At 41.0% G+C, this 24,344-nt stretch overlaps 2 protein-coding genes across 2 annotated transcripts; one reads left to right on the top strand and one right to left on the bottom strand.

The window, feature by feature from the left end:
• Nucleotides 1-396: 396 nt before the first annotated feature.
• rag1 (recombination activating 1) lies at nt 397-5,993 on the top strand. The gene is made up of 4 exons (XM_046037976.1): nt 397-765; nt 1,781-2,137; nt 2,226-3,358; nt 4,228-5,993. The coding sequence occupies exons 2-4, from the start codon at nt 1,803-1,805 to the stop codon at nt 5,973-5,975; spliced, it is 3,216 nt and encodes a 1,071-aa protein (XP_045893932.1). The 5' UTR covers nt 397-765; nt 1,781-1,802; the 3' UTR covers nt 5,976-5,993.
• A 2,626-nt stretch (nt 5,994-8,619) lies between these two features.
• rag2 (recombination activating gene 2) lies at nt 8,620-10,218 on the bottom strand. The gene has a single exon (XM_046038093.1). The coding sequence runs from the start codon at nt 10,216-10,218 to the stop codon at nt 8,620-8,622; it is 1,599 nt and encodes a 532-aa protein (XP_045894049.1).
• Between the last annotated feature and the right edge of the window lie 14,126 nt (nt 10,219-24,344).

Below are 24,344 nucleotides of genomic sequence, written 5' to 3' on the forward strand. Positions count from 1 at the left end.
GAACTATTTTTCGCTGACTGTGTGAAGTGTTTTGACAATGTGACTTCAGTTTTGACCAATACAGGTTAGCAATTGAAAAAACTGTAACAACTGCAATTGCACTGACTTGTAATCAACTCTTATATTCATCCATGTTTGTTTTTTTATGTATAAATATATTGTTTATGTTTAAAAATGTGATCTTAGGCAAATTCTCAATTTGTTATGTCCATATTATTGTGTAAAGCATTTATTCTATGATCTGTTGTGTCTCTGTTCTAGTAGCCTTTTCATAAGTTTAACAGTATCTCTCTTTCTGTCAGAGAGAGGCCACCTGGATGAGGTGAGCTTGCAGATGGATATGAGAAAGGGGAGATAAAGGTGGCATCAAAGTGTTTCCAGCTGAGGATCAGTGTGATGTGGTAGAATGATGCTTGCTTGGGGTATTCTGTTGGATTCTGTAAGTACACATTTGCAACTGTGCTTTGGGGTTGACCTTGTTTTTTTGTTGTTTGTTTTTTCACATCAGCTGCATGTATCAGGTGGCAGGAGTTGACTGTTGGGATCCCATCAAGAGAAGAGTATAAATACAACACACAAGGAGAGAGACAGGAGCAATCCAACTGTATGGAGCCACAAATCCTGGCAACAGATGCTTCAAGTTGTGATAGACTCAAACATATACAGTATATGTAGTGTTGAGGGCCCGACTCTAGGGCTTCCCTTGTGCTCCCATGCGGAGAGGACCCCCAGGGGAGCTGATGCCAGCTGAGACTGAAAAACAAGGTAAGAGCCCAGCTGACACACATGCACACAGGCTCAGCTGTTTGTCTCAAAGGAGAGTTCAGCATGTGAAGTACACTGAGAGCCTGAATATGATGGAAACTGCCAGATTCAAGCCTCCCAGGGAGAAAGCGTAGTGAGAACACTGAAAGATGGATAGACGGAAGATGCTAGAGCGTGTGCACTATAGGCGTACAATGGTAAGATTGTTTGACTGCTTTATTGTCTTATCTGGTAATGGAGCCTAGATAGTTTGGGAGGAGATGAAATAATGTCTGTCAGTGCAGCAGTATCATTGATCTTACCTGTGCCATATCATAAGAGCACTTGGCTGTTGAAATATGACTCCTAAATTTAACAATGTTGTGTTTGGAATAACTCTTTATGATCTTTATTCAATATGATGTTTTCTTGTTTTCTTTTCCCTACAGTTTGGTCAATATCTATGCATGATGAAATAAGTTTCCTACGTTTATGATTTTCCCCTTGCATTTAAAATGCCAGGCAGAGGCTCCCAGGACTCCAGTTCTCTTTCCAGCCAAGAAAATGACTAATATAAATGATTGGCAGCCTTGCAGGGATAAGGTTGCCCATTTAGCAAACTCGCTGTGTCAAAGAAAAAAAATCCACAATGGCTCCCTGAGCGATGGGATTGGAGATGAGAGAAATGAAGATTTTGGTGCTGTATCGATCCCCCAGTGCTTGTCTCATGCATTTTACACAAGATCTAAATGCCACTTATGGTATAATACAGCACTCTAGGTCAGGGCTCACTACTCTCTGTTCAGTGGGATTTCAGGGTACTTGGTGTATAAATTCAACAGGAATCAAGTAAAGCTGTAAGATTGTGTCATGGGCTCAACTCTGAGAAGGCACTGGGGATATCTGAGCATTTGATCCTTCAAATGTTTTCTCTGTATCCATTAATGAGCCTCTCACAGACCCCTGAAATTATGTTCATACTTTTGTGAAACATCAAACTAAGCTCCCCCACCCCGTCCTCTCCTCTCCTCTCCAGGGTGTGAGGTCTAAGACGCATCATGGCGGAGGAGAGCCTGGAGACAGATGGCCCCAGATCCTCCATGCCGGCTGAGCTCCACCATCCCCACTCTAAGTACTCTCAGTGGAAGTTTAAACTGTTTAGGGTGAAGTCCATGGAGAAGGCCCCCCTGCCCAGTGAGACACAGCCTGAAAAAGGAGCCCTGTTAGGGATCTCAGTTACTGAAGCTCCAAATATAGAGTTAGATAATGGTGTGGCTCCAGGGAGCGTTATGAAATTGTGCTTAGGAGGAAAAAGCAAGGAAAATGTGGAGGGCCCGGGCCGGAGGGTAGATATGAAGCTTCAGGAAATGGACACTCACATGAACCACCTCAGGTGATCAAATGTCACAATACTATATAAACTACACCATATCATGTGCATATGCATAAGAATTTGACAACATTGTTTTTTCTCTATGAAGGTGCTTGTGCCGTCTCTGTGGAATGGTCCTGAGAAAAGTCAAAGGGCCAGTGCACAATGTTCATGAGGATCTGGATGAGTCAAGCAAAGGTGCCCTGCGTAAAATGGGCTGCAAGGTTACAAGCTGGCCAGAGGTCATCCTCAAAGTCTTCAAAGTGGACGTGACAGAGGACACAGAATCTGTCCACCCTCTTTCTTTCTGCCATCGCTGCTGGATGGCTGCCATACGAGGAGGGGGCGTCTGCAGCTTCTCCAGAACAAGAGTCCCTGAGTGGAAACCCCACTCTTCCCTCTGCCACCTTTGCTCCCCCAGGAAAACTTCATTCCAGCGGACTGGGAGGAAGAGGCGGAAAGCCATCCCCAGAGCCCAGAGCTTGGCAAAAAGGACCCGGTGGGACCATGGCGGCAGCATTGCTGTTGGTGAGAGAAGGGCTCTCAGACCATTTGGAGACCGTCATCATACTCCAGTGCTCAGGGGCTGGAGGAAACCCATCACCCAGAGAGAGCAATGGGTGAGGAATATCACCCACTGCCAGAAAGACCACCTGAGTACCAAGCTGATCTCTGAGAAGCTCCCTGTAGACTTCCTCTTTTCTTTCACCTGCCTGGTGTGTGACCACCTGCTCTCTGATCCAGTTCAGTCCGCCTGTGGGCACCTCTTCTGCCGCAGCTGTATTATAAAATATACCCACGTTCTGGGACCTCACTGTCCGGCCTGCAACTTGCCCTGTGCCCCTGATGATCTCACCCTACCAGCCAAAGCCTTCTTATCAGCCCTACTTTCGCTGCCCCTGCTCTGCCCCAGAAGTGGATGTGGCAAGCAGGTAACGCTAGACTCATTTAAAGCTCATTGTCTGGGCCATGAGTTGGATGAAAAGGATGCAAATGAGCACTCATCAGAACTTGACATTTACCTGCTAACCAATAAAGGTGGAAGACCCCGTCAGCACTTGCTATCGCTAACCCGTCGTGCCCAGAAGCATCGGCTGAGGGATCTGAAGAACCAGGTGAAGGTGTTTGCAGACAAAGAGGAAGGTGGCGACCTGAAGTCTGTGTGTCTGACGCTGTTTCTGCTTGCACTGAGATCTGGGAATGAACACCGGCAGGCTGATGAACTAGAGGCCTTGATGCAAGGTAAGAAGCTATTATAAGACATTTTGTTCAATCAACATAACCCCCTTTAGCCAAAAAAGGACACAAACAAATGAAAAGTATGATACTGTTTGCGCATTTATATTTTTGCATATCTCTGAGGAATAGTCATCTCATAAATAACAATGAGCTGAAAAAGTTCACTATTGAGGAGAGAGAATAAAGTTTTATGTGATTTTGATTGAAAAGCAGTTCATCATTGTCCATCTCTGTTTAGTGAACCACTGCCGCTGTTACACAGCAAACCCCTCTCTGATACCCCCGTACTCTCACGCTCTGTCTGCTTGTCTGTCAGTCTCAGAGTCTCACACTCCCTTTAATGCACAATAACAACTCTTGTGACGGAGCTGTTAGAATCAAAACAACATCAGCAGCTCTTGTATCTGCAAATTACACAGACAGCACCATCCTCCTCTCTGGGGAATAGAAGCCAGCTGGTGTCTGTTTTCATCTGCAGCCAATGCATCACTTTTGCCAGCTTCACTGATTCACCCTCTGTACCCTTATAACATTTGGAAATTAGGAAATATTGGATTTTGTAATCATGGGCTTGTGGGCTTTTGACAATGATACATTCACATTTGGATGTTAATTTTGCAATTCTCTCTCTCTCTCTCTCTCTCTCTCTCTCTCTCTCTCTCATAGTATAAATGACTCTAAATGCAGGCTATCCAATGAATGTTAGATACTGCAGTTCTTTTCACAGCACAAGAAATGGGCTTCCACAGTTTGGTGTTGAAAGATTCTCTCAATGTCTCACTTCTTTATTCTTGCCTGACTTTTTTTAAACTTGCCTCTTTTTGTCTCTCTCTAAAGCACTCTCTCTTTTCGTTTTCTCTCTCTCTCTGCAGGCAGAGGCTTTGGGTTGCATCCTGCTGTGTGCTTGGCCATCCGGGTCAACACTTTCCTGAGCTGCAGTCAGTATCACAAGATGTACCGGACTGTCAAAGCCACCAGTGGCCGCCAGATCTTTCAGCCCCTGCACACCCTGCGAGCTGCAGAGAAGGAGCTTCTCCCAGGCTTTCACCAGTTTGAATGGCAGCCAGCTCTTAAGAATGTGTCTACATCGTGCAATGTTGGCATTATTAATGGGCTCTCAGGATGGGCTTCCTCGGTGGATGATGCTCCAGCTGACACTATCACTCGGCGGTTTCGCTATGATGTGGCACTGGTGTCAGCATTAAAGGATCTGGAGGAGGACATCATGGAGGGGCTGAGAGAGAGTGGGATGGAAGACAGTGCTTGCACTTCAGGCTTCAATGTCATGATCAAGGAATCTTGTGATGGCATGGGTGATGTCAGCGAGAAGCACGGTGGAGGACCAGTTGTTCCTGAGAAGGCTGTACGTTACTCTTTCACTATTATGAGTGTCTCTGTCCTGGCAGACGATGAGAAAGAAGAGGTTACCATCTTCACCGAGCCAAAGCCAAACTCAGAACTGTCCTGTAAGCCCCTTTGTCTGACATTTGTGGATGAGTCCGACCATGAGACACTTACAGCTGTCCTGAGCCCTATAGTTGCAGAACGTAAGGCAATGAAAGAGAGCAGGCTCATCCTGTCCATGGGCGGACTACCACGCTCCTTCCGCTTCCACTTCAGAGCCACTGGATACGATGAGAAGATGGTGCGTGAGATGGAGGGCCTCGAGGCCTCAGGGTCCACCTATATCTGCACTCTTTGTGACTCCAGTCGGGCAGAGGCCTCTCAAAACATGGTGCTACACTCTGTCACTCGCAGTCATGAAGAGAACCTTGAACGCTATGAAATATGGAGAACCAACCCCTTTTCTGAGTCTGCAGATGAGCTGCGAGACAGAGTCAAAGGTGTCTCTGCCAAGCCCTTCATGGAGACCCAGCCCACACTGGATGCATTACACTGTGACATTGGAAATGCCACTGAGTTTTACAAAATCTTCCAGGACGAGATCGGGGAGGTATACAAAAAGGTCAACCCCAGCCGGGAGGAACGGCGGAGCTGGAGGGCAGCCCTAGATAAACAGCTGAGGAAGAAGATGAAGCTGAAACCGGTGATGAGGATGAATGGGAACTATGCTCGCAGGCTAATGACCCAGGAGGCTGTGGAGGTGGTGTGTGAGCTGGTGCCCTCAGAGGAGAGGAGGGAGGCCTTGAGGGAGCTTATGAGGCTCTACCTCCAGATGAAGCCTGTGTGGCGTGCCACCTGCCCAGCCAAAGAGTGCCCTGACCAGCTGTGCCGCTACAGCTTTAACTCCCAGAGCTTTGCCGACCTCCTCTCCTCTACCTTCAAATACAGGTACAATGGAAAGATAACCAATTACTTGCACAAGACCCTGGCCCATGTGCCTGAAATCATAGAGAGAGATGGATCCATAGGAGCCTGGGCTAGCGAGGGGAATGAGTCAGCAAACAAACTGTTCAGGCGTTTCCGCAAGATGAATGCACGCCAGTCAAAGGCCTTTGAACTAGAGGATGTGTTGAAACATCACTGGCTCTATACCTCCAAGTACTTGCAGAAGTTTATGGAAGCTCACAAAGACTCTGCCAAAGCTCTGCAAGCTACCATTGACCCGATAGAGAACCAGGATGATGAAGACATGTCTTTGGAAGTGAATGATTTTTGATTTTTCTTTTACTGTGAACCTTAAGTATTACCATTTTATTGATTTCAAGATAGTTCTATAATGTTTAATTGTCTCTATCGGTAATATGATTTACTTAATTTACTTTCTATAAACATTGACCGATATTTAGAATAACAGAAATGGAAACAGATAAAAAAATTGTCTACAACTTTTCCTATTTTGGTGTGATTAAAGTATCTTTGTTTCACAAAATACCTTTTCATTCGCACACATGCTAATTTCAAAAATGTAATGGAAAATGTGTTCTAAATGTGTTTTACTTGTTTTGAGTACTTGCCTTGCTTTGTTAGCTGTGTAGCTAATAATACAAAGATGGGACAGCGGAGGAACATAGAAGTAACACACAGGTTTCTTTTCTCTTGCTCTAAGCTGGAAAGTTCTTTCTTTTATCTCCACCGTCTGTGAAAAATTGCGCAGTTTATTGTATTGCAAGGATATGACACATTTATGAATTTATACAGAGAGGATATTTATGGAAACGGATGAAAGTGCTGTAAGTCATGGAGCGAAATTGTGTTAAAAAGACCACATTTGTGGCCACTGTATTAATATATCATTTGAGCTGGAGCAAAATGCAATCACAGAGACCCAAATGTTCTTTGTTTCATGAGTGCCCTCTGAAAAAGATTACTTTAGTGCTTTATCTTGGGATCCCTTAGGGGCAGAATAGATGCTAGGTCACTTTGAACCAATTTTTATCTCTTTTAGTTTTTGCACAGTGGAGGATAGATGATACTTATTCGAATTCTTCACATAAAGTAAAGCATATACTGACCTTTTTGTTGATATCATAAAAATCCAGTATGGTCCATTACGGAGCTTAATACCCCATGGACTCTCCAACAGGCAGGGATTTTTCTTAAGTGCTGTATATAACCTGGCTCTTTTTCTCTGCTGATATTTCTTCATTCACACGGTTGACAGAGGAGAGGGATGGGCAGGAGCTAGAAAGACCTGATTTGTTGGCAACTTTATTTGTTAGATTGATTGATATATATTTTCTTTCTCTGCCTGTCACAATTTTGAATTGTGACAGGCAATTTGGTTTTCTTATTTGATTGAGTGTTTGATTTTATTTTACTGTCACAAGTTTAACCATGTGACAGCTGTGGAATATTCACATTTCATTCAATTTGTCACAGCTCTACAATAACATCATGTTTTAGAGTGCATTATATTGCAACTTGTCTCATATTAGTTTTTTTTTGCCATAATGAATTGTATTTCCAAAGTAGTGGATGATGGATGATCCACGGACTTCTACTAGTTCACTATTCACCAGTATTTCCTCATTTTGTGTTTCCATATTACACTAAATATCATGTAAACTGTTTACTGCGGTTGCAGAAGACTTCAAGTAGTGATTCATATTGCATAGTAGTACAGTACTAATACAGTATTGCACTTCCACTACTCATTTACATTATTTATTTGTTCTTAAATGCTGTACAGTATTCAGATATCTGCTGTATATTTCACTGAAGCAGACAACTTAACATTCTTTTGATGTGTTATCTTCATAGAAGAGGAAGTGTGTACATTTTTTGTCCTTGTTTCCTTCAAAGAATAAATAAAGTCAAAATCTTGATCTTGATCCTTTGTCGGTTTATTTTATTATTTAGTTTTTATTTTGTGTTTTAATATTGCATTAACAGCACAGAAATCATGCACATTTGGTCCTGGAAGACAGCACTCATAACTGCTTATTTTTACTGTGGTCCGGGAAAACAAAACAACAAGAAACTGTTACACAGCTAATGAAACAGTAGAAACACTGCAGAGAGATATGCTAAAAAATTTTCAAAATAATACAGATTTACTGTCACATTTAAAAATTGTGAAAGCCCTTTAAACTATAAAGACATTTAGGTTTAGATTGTTCATGTAGGTTGATTGATTGTTATTATTTAAATTAAATTAATTATTTAACTGACCACAGATTTGTATATTAGATACTACTAATAAATTATGATAAATTTTATTGTAAATGTAGGTATATTTGGCTCTGGAAGCCAAGAAGTGTTAATGTATAGTGTTATTTTCACAGGTGTTCTTACTGAAATGCAAAATAACTGCAAACTAGAAACACTGACAATCTGTGAAAAATATTAGAAATAAACAGGTAGAATGACTGAGAATTTGTGGCTGTTTATTGTTTATTTCATTGAGTACAGATAAGCATGTCAGATATTTCATTTCATTCAATAATCATCATCTTAATAGTAGAAAGAATTGTAAAAAGAATGCAGCTCTATTTGGCCATGGAAGAAAATGTTAGGATGTAAAACCTGTTATACTTAATGGAATGCAAAATTAAAATTGCCTGTTATACAGATTATACAAACACAAAGTAGAAACACTGTAGACGAACTTGCTAAAATAGTACTTATTTTTTGAAAAACAATGTGAGATTCTAATGGAAATACAAAGCTGTTAGATACAACATATCAGGTTGCAATTTTACAGTTTATTCTCTTCACAGTATTTTCCACATTGAGTACGGATCAGTATGTCATGTATTTTTCCTCTATCATTTATTCTCTCAATATGAACAAGAAATGTTCTCAGTCTACATAGCGTTTTTAACAGTGACCATCTACATGCGTCATAATCAAAACTGAATTCAGTCAAAAAGCCTTCTGAAAAAGCTTTTTTTTGCAGGGGACATCCTGATTGTAGGAGGAGTTTTCCTGTCCTTAACTTTCATGGGGGTGCGCTTCAGAGGCATGACCTGTCGGGGTGGTGTCATCTCCTGGTAAGGCAGGCCTCCGTGGTCCAGGCAGAAGTACTTTTTGTTGCCCTCAGAGAGCCTGAGCAGAAGGGTCTCAGACAGCTCCATGCACTGAGCATGGACCCAGTGTCCCCCCTCCCCTCTGGAGCAGAAGATCATGGCTGGCCGGTGGAGCTCAGTAGAGTAGTATGGCTCCCACGTGTTGGGGTCTACCTGACAGCCCAGGCTGCATTTGATCCAGTAGCCTGTTTGTGATTCGTCCTCCTCATCTTCCTCATTGTAAGTATCCCCTTCTCCATCACTGTCCTCCAGCTCGTGTGGCTCACGCCCGAAGTAGAGCTCCTCAGAATCTTCAAGAGGAGTGGAGTCGTCGTAATCTGTTGACTCCTGGCTGCAGCCCTGTGTTCCTGCTTCCTCTTTGCCTTCTCCCTCTGTCTGGAAGCTCACCTGATAAAAATAATGCATATCTGGTTGGCATGGCCTTCCTTCCGTGGGTACACCAAGCAGGACCTTTCCCTCCCCGTCACTGCCGCCAAACCATGTGCGACTATGGATGATATCTGGGGTCCACTTAGGTGGTTCCAAGGGCTCAAAGTGAATCCCTTTCTCATCCAGAATCACAGTTCTGCACTCCATCCTCTTCTGAGAGTCTGCCTGATACCCACCTAAGATGATATATTTGTGAGTGGGACCTGTACGGGTGATTATGGCACTAGAGATGGATATCCCAGTGTCTAGAGCTTCACAAGAAAGCAAGGGGCTGCCCTGCAGGAGCTCAACACGCAGGCGAAAGAGTCGAGGGGGACGAGAGTCAGAGGTGAGTGAATGTCCCCCGAGGAAGTAGACACAGTCTTCTCTGGCCAGGGCCAGATGGAAAGACTGTCCATCGCTGAGCTCAGGTAAAGTGTGAGCAGAAGAGCAACCAAACTCCAAGTCAAACAGGAACACCTGAGGAGGACAGTCCACAACGCTGTTCCAGCTCTCTGTGGTCCGCTCTCCTGCGGGCATGTAGGATCTACCCCCAAACAAAACACAAGCTGTCTTCCCATGGCTTTGAACCATGCTCATTGTGTGGCCGTATCTGGCCCCCGGCACTTCTCCTACCAGTTCCCTCTCTTTGCAGCTCAAGGTCAGTTTACGATTGCAGCCACGGCTATCCGTGGTCAGCAGGTACAGGCTCGATGAGATCTCATTATTTGGGGTGCGGCCGCCATGGATGAGATAACTCTCTGGAAGCCCGTCATAGGGGTCGAGGCGGCAAACAGCTGGACAACGTAACGGAGGAAGGTAGCATGAGTCACTGGAGAAGGAAATGGGCCTCAACTTCATCTCGCCACATTTCAACCGAACCCCAAATACACCTGTTGGACATGAACGCTTGGGCCACCCTTTCTGGCCAAACAGGAGAACTTCACCATCCAGCTGTAGCAGGGAGCAGCCAGGCTGCAGAAGGCCTGAACAGTTCACTGGAGTTAATGGTTGCAGTGTCATTTTCCAGCAGGTGCCTGTGTCAAAACAGCACACAAACACAATATGTCAGTCAGCTGTTTATTGTTTTCAGTCAGGGGTTTTAAATTTTGACTTCCTCTTTATTATAGTAACACCTGGACGACCATAATCCACGCAATCAGAATATGCTATACAGACCTCCCCAAAAAATTAATAAATAAGGGCATACAATCTTTTAGCCTTTCTGCAAGACAATATCTCTTTTGAAATTTATGAAAGATGGCACACACAATGACTACCAGCATGTCATGTGATGATATAAATATATGGTATAATGAAGGAATAATAATGGTAACAATAAAGTAATAACATGAAATGAATGCCAACAATATTATCATTATTAGAGAGTTCATTTAAATTGTAGAATGTAAACTGGATTTTCAAAAAGTGATTTTGCCAAGATGTTACATTGTGAGGATGAAGAGCACTGAACTATGCTATGCCACTGACACACCTACCAACACAGTGTTGTAGGTTAACTTACTACTATGACTATATGTTGCTGCTGCCACTGCTGCTGTTGTTTGGCAGCACACAGCAGTGCTGCATTTAGAGTACCTAGACTCAGACATAAGCACCAAAATATAATTGTACACACGGATAAGCAAGGTAAGTAAAGTCTTTCGGTCACACTATTTTAGACCACAAACAAAACCTCATATTAAAACTTTCTATCTTTGAATCAGAGCCTTGTACTTTAAGGCAGCATGAGGCACGAACAGGACCTGCTTCACTCAGCCAATCATTTTCTGGGACTGTTTACATGGAGACAGTACTCTGCGTGATTTTCCTGGAAAATGGGCTACATTTTCTGGTGCAACATTGTCAGTACCATTATGAAATTACCAGACAATGGCACAGCATGGACATTGGGCACAAGGAAATTCTACCATTTAGAGTTTATTCTGAGACGGTCTGCCTGAGACTGTCATGCCATCATTATTGACATGTGTAACAATATAATGTTATTTCATTAGCTTTAACAGCAACATTAATACTGCTGTGGACAATATGAGTCACTTCAATACAGACACTGTTTGACTATATTTTACAGTCAGAAGGATGGTTACATAGACTGTACAAGTCAACTTAGAGAAATAGTAGCACAACATTGATTTAAAAAGCCTGAGAACTGTTAATTCTTTCTTTAATATTGAATCATAACTTTTTATTTGCTTACCTTACAACAGTGCCAGGACGCCGTGCTTGAGCTCACTTTAGTGTGAATCATACAATCACGAAGATGAATCTAAATCGCTCTTTATGTGCGCCGAACTTTGACAAAAGCAGACGGTGACAGAGTTTGTGAAGCTTCATTGACTCACAAACACTTCCAGATCTTGTGGTTAACAGTCTGTGACTGCTGCTCACTGGCAGGTGTGCTGCTTGAATGCATTTAGTGAGTCACTTCATTGATATCACTGGATATCAGTGATACCAAAGACAATAGTACAGCCTAGTACAGGCTATTGTGAGACTCTTGTCTGCTGAACAGTCTTAACCTTAAGAAATTCAAAACTGTCTAGATGCAGTATGTGTTTTTCTTCTCTCCAGTAGTTGAACAAGTTTAAATGTCACACCCAAAAGAAAAGGCAACACACAGCTTTGCTCTGCTTTATCAGATTTTTACACTTAATTATTCAATTGAGTGATATGGTAACTAAATAAATATTTCATAACAATCCAGATAACAACCATGGCGGGAACATGACCTACACTGTGGAGGAAATGCATGACCACATCTTTTAAATTACACACCTCTGATGTAAATTGTCAGACAGACAGAAAGTATATTATAATATTTATAGTTTGTTAGTTTTCTTATATTATTTCTGGATAAAAATATCCATACATTCACTAACTTTATGAGAGAAAACCAAAATAGCAATCCCCCTTTTCAACTGTCAACGGTCATTTGGCAACTCTGAAACTCCTTAAAATCTCTCAATTAACAAATTGTGGTATCTAAAATAATTTCTTCCTCATTCCAAAACATTTTCTAATTCTGAGAGATAATTAACATCATGTAACAACTGACATTATTTTTCTAGTTCGTTTACCATGGCCAGGGCTCCTAATTCATACAATCTTTCCAAAGCTGATTACAGGATCCAACAGAGTTTTCCTTTAATTATGAGGCAGTGTATACTGATCCGCCATTGGTATTCAGGAAAATAAGTCGAGGGCAACGCTTCAAATGTGAAAACAGAAACATTTATTCAAGCACTGCTCCATGAGAAAGTGTATGTCCTTTCAAATGTAGTGCCATAAGTATGCCTGTTTTGTATGGGTATAAAGTATTCACTATTCTGCAGCCTAGATTCACATTTTCATCTTTGCTACTTATGGCCTTAATAAAAAAAAGCTTTGTATCAGATGTTTCTCCCTTCTGCTTATTTGTCTTGCGTTGTGCCTTCATATTTAGGCACGAAAACATGAACTGATCCTTTAAACACTATCAGACTGCTTTTATAGCTTGCTGCAAAACCCCATTCACATTTGAACAAATATGGCTGTTAGTTGCAGCCTGCCTTATACATAACGCTCTCCTTCTACACTGAATGACGTGCCGTACCGGGAGTGTAAGTCATTAATTCACACAGTACACCGAACCTAATGCATTATAAAACTACGATGCTGTTTCATGAGGGGAGGGTAAACAAAACATCATTCTTCAACCATGATGAATTGATTCTTGCAGCTGTTTAATTCTGAAATTCCCCTGTATATGCCTCCCTTTTAAAGATTTGACCTACTGTAGGTAAAAGCAGATCCCCTATATGAGTGACACACTCATGCTTAAACACCTAGAGAAAAACTGAGCTGGAAGCAGATGTCTACCAGCTCATTACCATAATGTTTTTGTGCACCAAGCGTCTGAGAGAAAACTTAAGAAGTGTGCAAAACAAAGGCAGAAACCACAAGTGCCTGGAAGACCGTTACAGCTTGAAAACACAAAACAGCAGAGCACCTGTGTGTCTAAACTGATGCTTACAGGGCTGAGTGGAAGAGAAAAGAATTTACTCCTGTTACTAGAGAGGATGTAACAAACAAATTCAGATGTCAGTAGGATATGCAGAATGTTTTATTTTTCAATTTATTTTTGAGAACTCTTCCATCCATATGAATTCAGCCTTGGAAAAATAAACCTTTATAGTCACCTCAAGGCATCCTCACAAAGCACTGTTGAAAAGTACTGACTGCTATGTAGCTGCAGCTGGGATGGTGCAGAGAGTGAGTAGGAGGCACAGCAGTGTGTGGCAGACCCCAGGCCATGCAAGGATTTGTACATAATTGATAGAACAAAGTAATTAGAATCTATGGTAGCACCTGTTTCTGTCCCTTGTAATGTATCACTACCTGACTGTTGCTACCCTGAAGCGTGGTTTTGACGGATGACGCGGTGACAGCTCTGATGTTCTGACGATCACTGTGCAGTTGTGTTTATCACTATTTAATGTTACGGTAATTGCTCCCCTTGTGGTGATTGGTACTGAGTGCCAGTGGCGCATTTCCATCTCACTCTGGTTAATGTTGCTGTGGTACGGTAGTTATTATCTGGTGATAGGCGACCTGCACCACAGTTAAGCTTTTATATTCAGGGTCATTGTTTTCACACTGCAACTTATGTGGATCCCAATCTTGTATACAATCTAGTAGGACACCTAATGCCCCTAACTTCATGTTATTGGCTAACATTGTTAGGAAATTGTTTCATTGAATGTATTTACATACAGGAATGTATAGTGTAGCAAAACATTCACTGATTAGTTTTTTCCTACAATAAACTTGCAGCTAACATTAATGTTAATTAATGTTTTTGTGGTCATGTTTTTATGAACTCAAAGCAATTTGGAGCTGCACTAATCAATATTTTTGCATTAACAATTGAAAAAAGTACTACATGTAATGTGAAAGGAGTCACTTGTAATGACAAAGCCACAGATAATTATCACCTAACCCCGATCTCCCCTCAGCTCTACAGAGGGTTCTACCATCTTTCAGATTGTTGTTTTGATAGATTTAGTGAAAAAGCTTTGATAACCTAATGTATGCTTTTGCTCAGCACCATACAACAGACAGACAAGGTCAGCGGCTAGCTGGTGACAATAGCTAGACGCTAACCTTGTCAGTAGGATAGTAGAATAGACTGGAGCCATAGACGGTATAAAATAAGTCGAGCCACCATTGGTTTGTGGACTAATACTTTGAACGAGTTTGGCATATTGGTAGTCGCCATATTGGTTATTTGGAACAAAAAGTGACCATTTGGACAAGAGGGTGGTGCTGGGTAGGGATACAAATGGCTACACCTGACAGTTTGCCATGGTAGCAACTTGTCAATCACAAGGTAGCCACACACTAAAGCATACAATAGGTGCGTTTGAGATGACTGCAGCTGACTTTCGCTGACTTGATAGTCTAACGTGAGCTGCAGGTGACTGCAAGGGCTTTGGAATACTGTATAAAAATGGCTCCACATAGATGAGGCCAATAGCGATGTCAGAAGCTTATGTCAAAATCTTTGGCTGTACTTCTGATTGATTTGTTCTTCTTTTCCCTGAATGGGAAGCGGATGAATTTCATCTGCCTGGGAATGATGGGGAAATGAAGTCCATAGGTTGATGAATGTGGACCAATCGCTGGGATGTGCAAACTCCAGCACGTGTTTAATTGTGAGCATGTTAATCAGTCATCTTCATAACAACTTTGTTGAAGAGGAATATGAAATTTATTTCCATGAGCATTGAACTTATAATCTTCAGACAATGAGTCCTGTGCCTCAATGACACTAAAAACAACTTGAAATTACTATTAAGAAACGTTCTTGCCAACCCTGTGTTAAACTACTGTTTATGATCTCGAGATCACGAGAAAATGATCCCGTTATCACGAGAAAACAACAGTCCTTATCTCGAGATCACGAGATAATTATCCCGTTACCACGAGTAAAATAAAGACATGAATGGGTGGCCGCTTAGGGCTTCTGTACCTAAGCCCACAAACAACTCTCATCCTATTACCTCTGTCTGACTTCCTGGACTGAAAAAAATGTTAATTAATGCAATCAAGGTACAATACATTTGCTCAAAAACATATTTGGCAACGCAAATAGACTTGGATATAAGAGAATTTTGTAAGAAATAGATTTGTTGAATTCACAGCGCCCCTTCCTTGCTCAAAATTCCTTTGCTCCAAATCCCTCTTTTTCTCTCATCCTGTTCCTATTGTTCTTGGATTTCCTGCTCTACTAAATGTGTTTCTCCTCTGTTGTCCTCTCTCTGTGTAGGTGAGCAGCAAAGGTTTGGTTTCCTTGTTACATGGCAGGATGCCAGGAGTGCAGAATGCCTCAGATAGCCTGGCACCAGACCAGATGCTTGTGGAAACCCTGGAGTCTTTCTGCGGCTCCTCTGAGCTCTTCTAGGTCTGCTTCATTTAGCTGTCTTCAGGACAGTGTCACAGTTCATGGGTTGTGACTGTTATATGTTGAACAGGCAACCTAAAGTCAAGTTTTAAACTGATAAAGTCAGGTCTGCCCTCACCCTGCCTCTCCATTCTCCCAACAGGGAATGCTGTGATTACACATGACTGCAGCCGTGCAACTTAACTCGCTCCCGAGGGAGATGGAGTGATCAAGAGACAGAGGAGGAACGTAGCGGTCAGAGTACAGAGGTAGTGGGATGTGACAACAGCACGACAGCTCGGTGGCTGGATCTCGCCTGTGGATCCGGTTGAGGTTAGTGGCATGTTGACCCTTCGGCGCACCCTGGAAGCTTGATGGCTTGAAGGTTTGAGTTAGAAAACCTACAGAACAGTTTTCAATCACACAGAATCCCCTCGTTGAATAACCCTCTCAGTCCTCTGCTTCACCTTTCTCAAAGCTTTCGTCCTTTATCTCTGTCTGTCTCCTGCCGTTTATTTCCACAGTGGATGGACTGTTTTAGCACAGGGGAGTTTACTCCCGATACGTACACTGAAGCATGAACAGGACCTCAGGCAATGCTATGTAGCTATTGATTTTACTATGATTCTGATTAGAGGGCCCCCTGTTGTAATCGATAACCATACATCAGTGAACTGCACAGTGAAACTGATGCTCCCAGATAGTATCCCCTATTTGGTTTCCAATTAATCACGCTGTTGATTATTTTTAAGATTAAAAGGCAGTTGAGTGAGCACAAGATCCCTGGTATAAAAAACAGTTCAGCATGCGAGGCTCTCGACTGTCTAAATGCATTGGACACTCAATGCAACAACTACAGTCAATATCACCACTTAATCATCATGATTACATTTTATGGGCTGCTAGACATCGTACACTGTACGATAAGAGTTTGATGAACGATATTCCTGTCATAGCGATGTCTTTCACTGAGTAATATTGCAATAAATGATGCTGTTGCTGGTTTGAAGGGTAGCAGTTGTGGGAATGAATGCTACAGTGCTGGAGGCCAGGCTGGATGTCTGATTTTGCATTAGGTATTATTACAAAGGTGTAATATGCTATTTATTAACCAAATCTATCTATCTATCTATCTATATATCTATTTCATATATTTCAATGTAATTCAAATATATTCTTCAATTATAGATATATAGATATTAATATAGATAAAAGCAGAAATAAATATTTTTATATGAACAATAGATCAAATGATCATATGATAATAAAATGCTGTTCACTTCTTGCTTAGCATCAAGCCAGACAACATAGTGGAGCATGTAGTGGCTAAAGAGCTCCATATTTCCCTAAATAGTTGGTGGAGAACAAAACAGTGCTCAAAGAAAAGTGAATGCTGGACCTACATTCACCAGAGAGAAAACTTAAAAGGGATGGATTGCCATACACTTCGTTAAAAACATTCATGGTCCCTACAGAATAAATTGTAATAACTTTAATGACCTTATAACGTTTCATCTAGAACCAAAATTTTAATTAAACCCAAAATGCAAAACTAATGATGTCCTGACAGCATCAGCTGTACTTTGTAGTGCAGATGTTAGCGTGCTAACCTGACAAACTTAGATGGCTACAATAGTATAGGGTGACCAGACATCCCCGTTTTCCAGAGACAGTCCCCGATTTTGGTTGCCTGTCCCCGTCTGGATCTGTCCCCAGAAATGTTAACTGTGTGTTAATCATAGACTGTTTACGGAGTTAACAGACCCGAAATCAGATTTTACATGGCCAGAAAGACTGGACAGTAGAGTATACAGGTGTCATGCCGAAAAGTGATCGTCGTAATCGTTGTAGTCATCATCGAAAACTGATTGCATGGTAAAGCTGTATTACCGTCTCCTTACGTCTACAGCTGCTTTTATCTGGATCAAAAAGACATAACATGCAAATAAACATAATTTTATGTCCATGGTAATAGCAAAGGTATGTCTTTGTGATACTTTAATGCTTCTTTTAACGGAATAATCACAAATGTGGCCAAGTGCAGTTTATAGCGCAACCAGGCCTGACATTTATGTGATTATAGGCAATAATAGAAGCCTGTTGTTGCCGATGGAATACGTGTTTGGTAGACTATGTCTAATATGCTTGTTTATAATTGGAAAACAGACTGTAGCCTATAATTAACATGACTTACTGCTGAGTTATATATAAAATAAAAACATGATCTCTTTTGCAATTATCCTTATGACTCTACATTATTTAACTTGATGTTTACCAACCAATCCAGTCCTTTTTACCTGTTGAAATACCTTTAAATGGCCAAAACATCACATAAAATGCAGTATTGTACTTGCCAGAAAGTGATTGCAGCCTGTACTTATTGACTGAAAGGTAGTTTCTGCTTCAAAATGACTTGACTTGATTTCATTCAGAAGAATTATATTTGACAGATTATAAAACCGAAATTGTCCCCCTTCTTATTTTATATATAATAATATTATATTTTTTAATGACATACTGACGACCAAACCAAAAATGTCCCCAGTTTTCATTTCAGAAATCTGGTCACCTTGCAATAAATATCAGCATGTTAGCATTGTCATTGCAAGCATGTTAGCATGCTGACATTAACAGAGCTGCTAGTTTGGCTTTCAACTCTTAGTTTTGTCAATGAAACAATTTGACTTCTGTCACCAAAGGGTGAGTTTTTAACTGCAGCCCACCTTTGAGGAATTTTCTCTTTCAACTCAAAAAATGTTTAAATCTGTCTTGTTAGAATTCAGATTGGCATATTAAGGCAGGTGTTATTGGAGAATCATAGCAAAGGCATTCTTATTTGAAAATAAGCTTGTTTAATTATGCGTATGAATCTTCATTAATATCAATTTATCCACATTTTTTTCTGATTATGCTAGAATTAGAGAGGTAGCATCTTGCCAAGCTGTATTGATATGAGCCTTTGAGACGGCCAATGCTATTTCACGGAGAATGGTTATTTTAATTGAGTCACTTTCACAATTACATACAGTTTTAACAATTTGTACAAAAAAATGGAAAACTCAATAAAAGTCAAATATTTCTTCAACAACTCCTCAGTAAGCCTTTGAAAGGCACTTATGCACCAACCTTTAATTTAGCAGGATACAGATAATATTAAATGCATATTATGCGTGTGATTAAGGAAGTAATTTCCTTTTAAATAGTCTGAATTGCAGTTTTATGCATAATCAACGTGCAAGTGTCATGCTGTTAGTGTTGAAGGTAAAACTCTACCTGTTTTTTATTCTCGGTGCACCTTCTATAACAAAGCTCTAAACTTGATCACCAACTTAAAAGCCAGGTGTGAGCCAGAGTGTGTTTAGCTCATACATGTTCTGCATAATATAGACCTGCTCAATCAACAGCATTTTTGTGATTTGATGTTGAGAGGAGGATTGTGAAGAGGTGGGGGTCTGTGTAAAATCTCTGCCAAATGGTACAGAAGTAATTTGGCTATTGACTCTCTGTTGACACTCAGAGATGCTGACATAATGGAATGGCTTACTGTGAACTCCCACCTTGATTAGTATGTGTAATTATAAATATGCTGCTGTAAGCTTAAAATCACGGTGAAAGGAGGCGTTAAGGACAGTGACTATCTCTCTTTGACATTGAATGGCCTGTAATTGCCTCTACCATGCGATCAATGGCTGCTCAGCATTTGGCATCTGTATGAATCAGCCCGTCTGGATTATTTGGGGAGATTTGGGCCAAGTTGTAGCAGTTATGTTTTATTTCAATAACTTATAACAAGCAGGAATACCTGAAAAATTCCTCAATCACTGCAGACAGTCTATAGACGTTTTAAAGCCAAACTTTAACAATTTTTTGACATTAAAACAACAAGAAATAACAAATAAATGGGCAACATAAAAATAATAATAATAATTATAATATATATATCAAATTAAGATTCTATGTGTGGGTGTCTAAGGATCTATCTAGGCTATGTCAGTCCAATAATGGCTCATGCTGACAGACATGTATGTGTGGGTACATGGTTGGCATGTTGAGAATGAAAATAAGCTTCAAGAACAATCATATTCCATTTAGTTTGACATGGTGGACGACAGCCAGTGCTGAGTGAGGGACGCCCCATGATACCCTGACACATGTCAGAGTTTGCTCAGCATGACACTTTTCCCTCCTCCCTGACACTGTATGTTCCTACCAATTCCTCCCCGCTGTCAATTTCCCACCTCCCCATCTGCGGTTGACAAACTTGTAGTGTAGCTACCTGTAAACTAGATTGTCTGGTCTGGCTTATAAAAATCATTTTTGACATTTTTGGGATGTTTTGCTGTGGGTGTGATGATGAGCACTGAGCTTAGTTGTAGTTATTAAGTGTGTATCCGTCACAAATATGATGGAAAGCTGTAAGATTTTAAAGAACAGTACAGACATCAGCATTAGATATTGTATTGTATTGTATTGTTGTCTGTGCTCATCTCTGCTCCTTCCTCGGTGGATGCAGCAGCCCGGAAGCCATTTTTAAGGTCGTTTAAGGACAGGAGTGACAAAGGAGACTAACATAACACACTTTTACTATTTTCTTTATTTAACTATTTAATTAAAAATGAATTGTTCTTTTGTATTATATTTTAAGCGCTGGCAATATTGTTGTTTGACATTCATGTCAATAAAGCTGAATTGAATTGAATTGACTAACAAAACACTTCATACTTATCTAGTCATCAATCTAAACACATCAGCCCACATGTCCTTTTCCCCCCACTAATTTCCTCTGGCGCTTTCTGGGGATCTCCAGGGAGATGTACTGCTGTGTTTCCTTGGTCTCCTCCCAGCAAGCATTTTGTGGTCCACCTCCTCATTGAGCTCCTCAGCCTGTCACAAATCACTAAGGCAGGCCACCTTGCAAAGCAACCATATTTCAACTTCCTCTATCTCATTCACAGGTGAGCAACGGTGATGGAAAACTGTGCTTTGTGGTTCAGCTCTTTCTCCGGACCTTTGTGGCACGTTACTGCAACACTGCTAAAACCTAAGTGGTGGTCAATCTATTGATCCCCTCTACCATAACTTGTCAAAACACACCATCACAGAATGAAACTGCTGACGAGTTTCAAAAGGAGTCTCTTCAGATATCCAGGCAATATATATATATATCCTTCAAGAGCAAATAACCATACACAAAAAAACATATTAAAAAATTTGTTATTTATTCCAGTCATTGCCCGCCCACACCTGTTACTGATTACAATTATTGTCAAAGATGGTATTTTACACCTGCCGTCAAACGTCTGTAGTCTTTACTGTGCTGTGTTTTTAAAGTGTACTTGCTAATGAGCTTATTTAATTACTTTAATTTGTAGAACTGGTTTTGTTTAATATGCCATGCTGATTATGAAGAGACGTTTTGCAGCTCAAGTGCCTCTTAAAATCGGAACCACCACCCCTGACTACCAATAAAAAAGGAAATGTTCTCACACAATGATTGAAACAATTGTCCTGCAGGTGAACTTTTTTCAAAGTGAAACAACAGGAGTTTTTAAACAGGGAATCACTAGCAGGGTATTAATTAAGCTTTTGAATGAACGTTTACTTCTACCAATGTTGTAGTCATGTACTGTAGTGCTAGCTTGTGAGGTACTGGTGACATATTTCAGCAGCAGCATTTAACTAGTGGAGAGCAAAATCTTGGCAGCCTAATTAATGGCACAAGCAAGTCAAAAAAGCAAGAGGGGCTGGCTGTTTAATTATGATCAACATCATGTCTGTGATTGCCAAACTGAGGAGGAGGAAGGGTTAGCAGGCAAGCAGGAGGAGGAGAGTGTCAATATTTAATAGTGTTGGCTCTTTCAAATTGATTGAAATTCCCTTTCATGAACACAGGGGAGTACATAATCATATACCCTAGCCTTTCTGACAGTTGCCTTCTGCTCTCTTTACAGTCTTCTCTGTCTTGGCCTTCAAAATAACTGTGATGTTTTTGTCTGCCTGCTATTATCGGTAGTGTTTTTGTGTCTTTTTCTGCTTTTTTGTGTGTTGCACCGTTTTTGACCCTGCATGCACTGTGTCTGTTATCTGCCTTTGAATTCCATTAGCACAGTGACATAGAGGTGATTACAGCCAGCCCAGGTCTTTTAATACAGATTAGACGTCATCTGTGATGCCTTTCAAATGCCTGCCATCACACCATCCCTCAAGTTATTGTCTGGGAGCCTTTCCCTTGAGGTGTTGATATGGCCTGCTGTATGCTCCTGTAATGCTATCTGTATTCTGTGCACTTTACCTTGGTGAATATCAGTATTTGACACAACTAATAAGGCCTTTCATTTTGATGGAATTCTCTCTACGTGCAGCCATGCTGGCTGAAGCCTGTGTTTTCTCTTAGTGAGACAGAGCTGTTTGCTTGGGCTGTGGGTGGAGCTGAGAGACAGATTGCTTCAAACAAAAGTGTTGTGTTTGGCAGGCCCTGCCAGCACTCTCTGCCACTTTCCATTCCTAAAGGTTATAAAATGTACTGCTTGCAACATCCACTGGATGAGAATGTGAGAAGGTAAAATAATTACTTTGCAAAATTATCATTTCCATGCATGATTTCCCGGTGATACAATTCAATTACATTGACAAGCAACCCTTTCAGAAACAACTGAAGCCTGATTTTAATTGAACAGCGAGTCAGCTCTTATTTCCACTAATTTGATTGTCACACTCCTGAATTGTGTTTGATGCTCGCACAAAACAAAGCCAATGCGATAATCATTTGCAGTGTGATGCTGTACTTATTTTGATCTTAAGGAATACATCAGATTTGTTGTGAAGGTAAGAGATGCTGTCATTCCAAATCAGGCCAAGCCAGTGGAGCATCCAACACGATGATGGGAAAAGCTGGAAAAGGACTTAATGGTTTTGTCTTTCCACATCTCACCATGTGTCTGCCTATATGCAATTAAGTGTCCTCTGGTGCCGACATCCATTACTATGTCAATGTACCTTTAGTGACTTGAGGTGAAAGCATTTACATTTCTGTGCACACATTATCTATCCATGAAGCTTTCATGTGTCCTGTCAAGTAAGAGAAGAGGGGGAAAAAAGGATTACTCGTCCTTTGTTTGTTATTCTGTTATTTTCCAGTTGGTGCTGTCCTACCAGGAAGGTGAGGATGATGTTGCACCAACTCACCTGCTTCTGTCACCTGACACAGCTGCAACTGACCCTCACTGCAAGGGGCCCCGGGACAGAGACAAAACATCACCGCCCAACTGATAGCAATAATGAAACCTGGCAGCCACAAAAGCTTCTGATGAAATGATAATGCTAATAATGTTAAAGTAGCTGTAAAATACAACATTTTCCTACATTTGTCTGTAGCCTATTGCTTTAACTAAGTTTATTGTCTACAAAATGTTGTTGAGGACGAGTTCTGGCAAAAATCTGGCATAATGTAACTATTAACGTGCACAAAAACAATAACAAAACATAGCTTTGGCTTTACTATGCTTCCGGGTCACTTTTGTGTTCATCCATTCCTGTTCAAAATAAATTACAACCAAGTGACAGAACCTGCAGTTATGTTTGCACCCACCATCTGTCAAGCCAAGCTGCAAAACTTTGTCAACTTCTGAGAACAACGTCCTAAAAAAATCCAAGTGGAACTTCTGCAATCTGTTCACAGGTATCAAGTAAATCTGCGCTGTTTTGTTTCTCTCGATTTTATTAGCTGTTTTGCACCATCCACTTTTTTCTATATCTTCCCCCATTGAAGTGTAAAGTGCTCCACAAAAAAGCAATGGTTTTACACATAGGAGACATGAATTGATTTTACAAATAGATATTTTGAATAAACAGTGTGCCCCGTTAGTGACAAAGACCTTTAGCACACAGTTTAGCAAGGTTGTTAACTCTGAGAGGTTTTATCCCTCTACCACACACACCATTACCATATATTTTGTGAAGACGTGTGAATTAATTTTGCTGGGCCACTGTGACCAGGCCTTTGCCCAGGAAAACCAGTAAGCTTTCTACATTTATGTGAAACAGAAATTAACAAAGGAAACAAGAAAAAAGTAAAGGTCATGTTCAGATTGTCCTTCAACCATACCTTCAGGTGCAAGACAAACGTGGGTAGATTGATGGCTTTTCTGAATAAAAAATGTCACTACCCTTCCATGAGAGATATGCTGACATTTGAACAACGTTTTCTTGCTAAATGTTCTGGATATTTGGTAAATTTATTGATTTTAGGTCAGTGAATCTAAATGCGGATTAAATGCATGCGGATTAATGAAAAACAGCCCTTTACAGTAAAGTGTGTGCAGGAGGGAACAGGAGCGTGTGTGTGATTGTTGCGTGTGTGTGGTTTGGGGGAAAGGTGTTGCTGTAGCTGCATACAGTTGTCAGCTTTTTAGTGTTTGTAGCCCACTGGGTGAACATGCAGCACTGTAATTAATTTCATGTCGCTACAGTCTGTGTCTCTGTGTTTTTCTGTAGAAACAAATGGCTTACAAAGGATGTAAACCTGTGAGGTGATGGCAAATAGTGTGTGTTCGCTAATTCAATGTCGGTTAGATTTGTGTGTTAGTTCCTTCTTAATGATATGACTTTGCAGTGACTTTTTTTTTTTGCCTTGTGAATATTTGGAATATTTCAGTTTGGTTCTCTTAGCTGGCTATAGGTTGCAAAGGCCCTCTGTTCTGTGTCA

This window comes from Micropterus dolomieu, linkage group LG22 (assembly GCF_021292245.1).
Source record: "Micropterus dolomieu isolate WLL.071019.BEF.003 ecotype Adirondacks linkage group LG22, ASM2129224v1, whole genome shotgun sequence".
NCBI lineage: Eukaryota > Metazoa > Chordata > Actinopteri > Centrarchiformes > Centrarchidae > Micropterus > Micropterus dolomieu.